Raw genomic sequence first — 6,601 nt, 5'->3', positions numbered from 1 at the left:
AAAAAATTAAAACTACTGTTGGAGTTTTCACCTGAGGAAGCCATGAACTGGAAGTGTGCTTTTAGGAGAAGCCCATCTCCCATCACATGCCTCAGTTAATACACTCACTGCAATTTTCTAAAACTGGCATATAAGAACATGCCCTGTGTCTTACAAAAAACCATGATGCCAGGTCACATGACAAGGGATGTGTTTGTGATCAAAGTCTCTATGTCTGTATTGCCTGAGTGTTAGGATTCAGACTTCGAACACTTCAATGGAGTTCTTACTCAGTGAAGGAGGTTTATGAAAGTTCAGCCTTTCCAAAAAAAAAAAAAAAAAAAACACAAATACAGAAGCATATTTAAAAAATTTTTAAAGTCTCTAAGGTTAGAAACAAAATTTCCTCTAAGAACCATAGCTATTTTTCTCCTTGTTGAATGTTTTCAAATGTAATCATGTTAGCCCATTTATGATCTTGTTTTTACTACTTATCTAAAATGCAATGATTTAGAGGGAGATACGTAAATTTTATTGCAATTTACATATTTCGAGGCAATTTTTATTGAAATTAGAAAAGTTTAAATTCTCAAATCATAGTTTTTTCTGAGAAAAACCAACAAATAAATATTAAAATACAGAAATTCATTCTAAGAAGGAAAACTTCTCTATTTTCTATTGGCCTAATACCTTATCAGCAGGAAAGGTTAAAGATCATATTAAAAAAATAAGGGGTTTCCTCTCCAGAAGAAGAAGGTACAAGTTGGGCACCTGCTGGTTACTTTTTCTTTCCTTTCTTTTTTTTCTGTGTGTCAGGAGCCAGCGTCTTCTTTTCTGGCTCCACTGAACTTGCTGCTTCCTCTGCAGCTAGGGCTTCCAATCTTAGGCGCTCAGCTTCCAGCAACTTGTTTCTATACTCTTCCCGGATATCGAAGATCTTCTGTCGGGCTTCATCTAAGGAGTCCTATTCCAAAACAAAATCCCAAGCAATTAAAGGCTCATGGTTCCAGAAAAAAATTTGGGGGAAAAAAAAGCAATCAATCTTTTTATCCCTTCCTTATGCCAATAGATTCTGGCAGCAAATTACTGAAAAGAGTCAAAAATTAGGTTATAGTCTCAAATGTTTATCAATATATGAAACATGAGCTAACAACAAAGGGTACATGAAAATTTTCTTAAAGATTTATTTATTTATTTATTTATTTATTTATTTATTTATTTATTTATGATAGACACACAGAAAGAGAGAGAGAGAGAGAGAGGCAGAGACACAGGAGGAGGGAGAAGCAGGCTCCATGCCAGGAGCCCGATGCGGGACTCGATCCCGGGACTCCAGGATCCCACCCTGGGCCAAAGGCAGGCGCCAAACCGCTGAGCCACCGAGGGATCCCCGGTACATGAAATTTTAACAGAATAGTGAATAAAAGCATCAGTAGGAGAAAGAGAAAGATGAATATAATATCAATAAAACATGCTGATCAGTGCATCTCTCATGAGTGCATTTTTCAGTTGTGCTCAGTAGCTACTAGTTCCCCACATTGTTCTAGACTTGATGAAATGTGCCTGACTATCACCCAGTTCACTGGTTATCTTTGTTTTTGTAAGTTCAGTTTTCATTCAAGGACACCATGCTAAATCTGCGATCACATCTTGGTCCTATTCTTATCACCCCTACCCTCTCCTCCTGGATCAACCGATTCACTAGGTTTTCTGGACATCATACACCATTGACTTTTCTTCTACCTTCATAGCTGCTCCTTGTCAGTTGCCTTTGCTAATTTTTCCTCTTCTCCTTCATCTCTTATTGAGGAAGTGGCCACATCTTAGATCCTAGAACTCTTTCCTTGGTGATTTTATCTAACCCCATGGCTTTAAATTCCATTTCTAGACTGATGGGTCTCCCAATTTTTTGATCTTGAGCCCAGCTCTCTCTCCCAGATTCCAGAACCATATCTAACTTCTATTCAATACTTCCACATAACTGTAATAGATAGGTAAGAATGCTTTTTTGGATATGATAGATATTTCCAAAAATGTCCCAAATTTAAATCTTTATCTTTCCTTTCGAGCCATCAGATTTGATGGCAACTCAGCCCTACCAGTTGTTTAGCTAAAAACCTTAGAGCATTTCTTGACTCTTTTACTTTCTCTTATACCAACAATCCATCAGGAAATTCTGATTCTACTTGCAAAGTGCATATAAGCTACAGTTAAATATAGTTTATATTTTCAAAAAGAAAGGTAATTTTTAAAACTTAATGTTAGTTCCAGGCAATATTCTAAAAATGTTCACAAATAAAGCAATAATATAACTAAGGGTCAATGTAGCTTTACGAAGAGGCTTTGGCTTTCTCATTTCATTTGCATTTCTGATAGTATGGGCACAATTATGGTTCAACCTGTTGATTGTTTCTTGTTTCAAAAATGATATAATTTTTTTTAAAAAGTATTAGTTAACTGATGCTAGCTAGAAGAGAGGCTTCTAGAAATGACTGTTGTGTCTTCATTGGAATTCTTCAAGAAATTTTCTGTGGTTTTGCAACTGCATGATTTTGGTAGAGCTTGTGGAAGAGCTAAATGTCAGAATCAGACTCTTCTCAAAATTTTTGGCAAAAGGAAAGTACCACAATAAAATTGGCTTTACTAAATCAATTGTACAAAATGATAATAGTGCCATTTTAAAAAAAGAGAGAAAGTCTTCTAATGATTTAGTGTAATGTAAGTTTAATATATGTCAGTAATCTCTTGAGGATTGGTATGTTTTTCTCCCATCTGATAAGAAATGTGGTACTGATAATGTTTCTATTAAGGTAGTTTCAACCAAAACTAGAGTTTTTGTACCTCACACAGAATGAAATCTGAATTAAAAACCATCCCAGTTAGGGGCACCTGGGTGGCTCAGTGGTTGAGCATCTGTCTTTGGGTCAGGGTGTGATCCCGGGGTCCTGGGATCAAGTCCCACATCAAGCTCCCTGCAGGCAAGCCTGCTTCTCCCTCTGCCTATTTCTCTGCCTCTCTCTCTGTATCTCTCATAAGTAAATAAATAAAATCTTAAAAAAAAATCCCAGTTAATATTTCTTCCCTATTGCCTTCCCATCTACTGCGTTTACTTGTCCATTAAACACAGAAAAAACATGAATGGAAATAACAAATTTTCCTTTTGTCTTATGATACTATAACTTAAAGTATTTTCTATATGATAAATTGAATCTGCATAACTTTAATATTCATTTTTTTGGTTCACTGATTCATTTTTGAAACAAACTTTTGTGAAATAGACATCCCTTCCAGGTTTGGGGTATACAACAGTGAATCAAAACAAAGTTCCTATTCATATTCTATCTAAATTCTACAGAAGAGAGATTAAAAATGTGTACATATTATATATTTATATATAATTATATATGTTTATATATTGTAGAATATATTTTATATGATCAATAAATATTTATAAATAATAACTATAAAATAAAATATACTTTTCCATGTTAAACCAATGAATGAATACACATACATGATAATTGCTTTAAAGAAAATAATAAAACCAGGCATGGGTATACAAATACTGAAGGATGCTAACTGTAAAAGGGAAGCTAGAGAAGATCTCTCTAATAAAGTGACAATGCATGGAAGATCTCCAAAAGTGAAGCTATAAACCATTTGACTCTTTAGAGGAAAGAATATTCCAGAAAGAGGTAGGAGCAAGTCAAAGGCCTCAGAGTTGGGAACATGTCAGACTATTTAGTGGAAAGGTGAAATCAGTTTGCAAAAAACAAAGGAAGCAAAGCAGACAGAGTTACAGGGGAAAAGGTCAGAGAGGCAAGTGGGCACTAGATTATATAGAGCTCTAGACACCGTAGTAAAGACTTTTTTTCTCTTTTTCTCTTAGTGAAATGTGAAGCCATTATAGGAGTGAAACAATTCCATTATCCATTTTAGAGATGTACTGTGATCACCATTAGTGCAATTCATAAAATATTTGCAGTTATCCTCCAAGCACAAAGTAGCACTACACTCCATATTAGTCTGCTAGGGTTTTTGTAACAAAGTGCCACATCTGGGTGGCTTAAGGAACCAAAATTTATTGTTTCAGATTTATTGATGCTACAAATTTGAAATCAAGGCATCAGCAAGGTCAATTCCTTCACTGAAGTTGTATGTCACCATTTGACTAGCTTTGACCCATGAAATGTGACTATTAAATGTAAATGAGATGTAAAGGACCCTCTCCTGGACTTTATTGGACGTGCCAGTGAAGTGTAAATATGCTTTTATTGTTTTAATCCAGGGCTTGGTAAATTAAGGCGTGTCAAAAAATATGGCTCATGCTTATTTTTCTAAATAAAGTTTTATTGATACACACATAGGCATTATCTTTGAATTTGTGTTAACAGCAGCAGAATTGAGTAGATACAACATATGGCCTGCAAAGACAAAAATATTTACTACCTGGCCCTTTACAGAAAACAAGTTTGCTAACCTCTGTCTTCAGCCACTGAGACCCTGGGGCTGTTTGTCACCACAGGATAAAATGGTTTGTCCTAATGGTCACAATCATTTTGGCTTTAAGCAGAGACTCCATTGTAGAAGAGCAAGCTGGAAGCAGTGAAATCAGTCAGGAGGCTGTGATACTCTGAGTAGAAAACACGATTTGGACTAGGGTGGTAGGATTAGATAGAATGAAAAGTGATTGAATTATAGATATATTTTCAAGTTGATACTACCAAGTGTTGATAATGGATTAGATGAAGGAGGTGAGAGAAGTCAAAGATGTCTCCAAAGTCTGTGCTTTGAGCAGCTGAAAGACTTCAAACTGCCCTTTCTGGGTGGGGAATATTGGTGCAGGTGAAATGTTTGGGCTGACATGAGAAAGAGGGCAAGAATGATAGAATCTAGATTTGGAGAGGTTTGGTTTAAGGTGCCTATTGGACAAGCAAGAGGAGGAGTCAACTAAGCATATTCCTCAGGTCAGCCAATACTGAAATGACATGGAGAACCTAATGTCACTAAGGCTGATACATTTAGGAAGTCCTGTAGCCATCAGTGTCTTTGGAAGTCTGTGTGTGTGTTGTAGGAATGAGGGATGAAAATAAATCTTCATCCTCTATAGTGGAAGTCAACCATATATTTATTGAATGTCCCCATTGCAAGTATGATACTTCCATTTTTTACTTTTTCACTACAGAAACCCACCCTCCCAACCTATTTTTTGTTGTTGTTGTTTTTAGAACTTGCCTAGATAAAGCACTTTTAGTCTTCTGCTAGGGTGGAGAAGGGACAGTCACCTGATTACAAAAAGTTGAGGTAGTGACCTACAATTCAAACTGCTTCTTACATAGCTTCAAGCCAAGCAAACCCAACAGCCCTGTCTTCCTCCCACTTCCCCTTCACTTCTCATAGGGCTGATACTACCAACTTCAGAGACTTTCAGGGATTCTGTGGAGCAAATTGGGTTGATTCTTAAAGAGTTTTTCTGCTACAAGCTCAGAATTTGGCTGCCTCAAGTCTGTTAATACAATCTTCACCCAGCTCTCTTCCAACTTCATATATTTTATTGTTGTCTTCTCTCTCCTTCATCTTATTTTTGTGGATAGATCCCCAATACTACAATTTTGAGGGGTTTAAGGAAGTAAGTGGAAGTAGATGTGTTTCACCAATCCTCCATCTTTACTGAGGAGCTGGGAACTAAATGCTCTCAAGACTTCTTTCCACCCAGGTCCTATATGATTCTACAATATCACTTTAACAAGAATGTGCCAACTGTAATCTATGTGTATGTTGAGACTCACCCGCATCTCCCCATACATCTCCAGGACTTTATCCTTTACTTTAAACTGTTCTTCTTGGTCAATGTCTCGAATGCTGAGGACTCTAGTCCTGTACTGGCGGAACTGATGAACCTCCTCTGCCTTTTGCATTGCCTGCTGCTGGTTCAGTTCCTCTGTTTGTAGCACAGGGTCTTTGTTTACTGTTCTTCTATAAAAACATCCAAAGAGATGCATAAATCATTTTAGGAATGCTAGGATGAACTTTACTTTAAAATTCAAAAATTAAAATCATATGAACAGTGTGGTGGACTGAATCCAATAGAATATTAGGAATAGAAAGGATAAACTATTAATTTTTGATGGATTACACAGTACTTCTTGAGTCACTAATATTTTAGGAAAGAATTCTAGGAAAGTGCCAATAAAATCAAATGTACCATGTGATGAGGTATTCATGGAATTGGTGTTGGAAACTACAAGAATATTTGGAGGTTTTCCTTATTTAATTTATGAAGCTAAATAATGTTGAAAATATTTGCAAACTTATAAATATGCTTGAGTAACTATCTCCCTCTATTAATCCTATTGTCTGATTTCAATAAAATTGAACCTACTTAAATATCAGCAGGAATGCTGGGAATTTTCAGTACTCAACTCATCCTTAATCAGCTTACAAATTAAATCTTTACATAAAATATTCAAATGTTTTTATAGTTGACCTAATAAAACATTTGCTAAATTTGAGATGTAAACTCATGTACTTCTAAAAATTTGAATACATTGATGTATATTAAGCATTTAAATTCAAATTTTCAGTTGTTTAGTATCTGCTTACTAATGTATCCAAAATTCTA

The 6,601-nt window shown here is 35.7% G+C and overlaps 1 protein-coding gene across 3 annotated transcripts in view; it reads right to left on the bottom strand.

Annotated features, from left to right (window-relative positions):
- Nucleotides 1-446: 446 nt before the first annotated feature.
- Nucleotides 447-6,601, bottom strand: part of ADGB (androglobin) — a 162,651-nt gene continuing 156,496 nt past the window's right edge. For 2 of the 3 annotated variants that reach the window (XM_038526278.1, XM_038526279.1), the window contains exons 35-36: nucleotides 5,769-5,955; nucleotides 477-943 (exon numbers count right to left, since the gene is read on the bottom strand). In XM_038526278.1, the coding sequence (XP_038382206.1) occupies nucleotides 758-943; nucleotides 5,769-5,955 (373 nt within the window). In that variant the 3' untranslated portion in view covers nucleotides 477-757. Of the gene's footprint in view, nucleotides 944-5,768; nucleotides 5,956-6,601 lie in introns of all 3 variants that reach the window. The other variant, XM_038526280.1, reaches the window with a different exon arrangement.

Source organism: Canis lupus, chromosome 1 (genome assembly GCF_011100685.1).
Source record: "Canis lupus familiaris isolate Mischka breed German Shepherd chromosome 1, alternate assembly UU_Cfam_GSD_1.0, whole genome shotgun sequence".
Classification (NCBI taxonomy): Eukaryota; Metazoa; Chordata; class Mammalia; order Carnivora; family Canidae; genus Canis; species Canis lupus.
The sequence above is the reverse complement of the archived record's forward strand: the minus strand, read 5'-3'. Positions and strand labels throughout refer to the sequence as shown.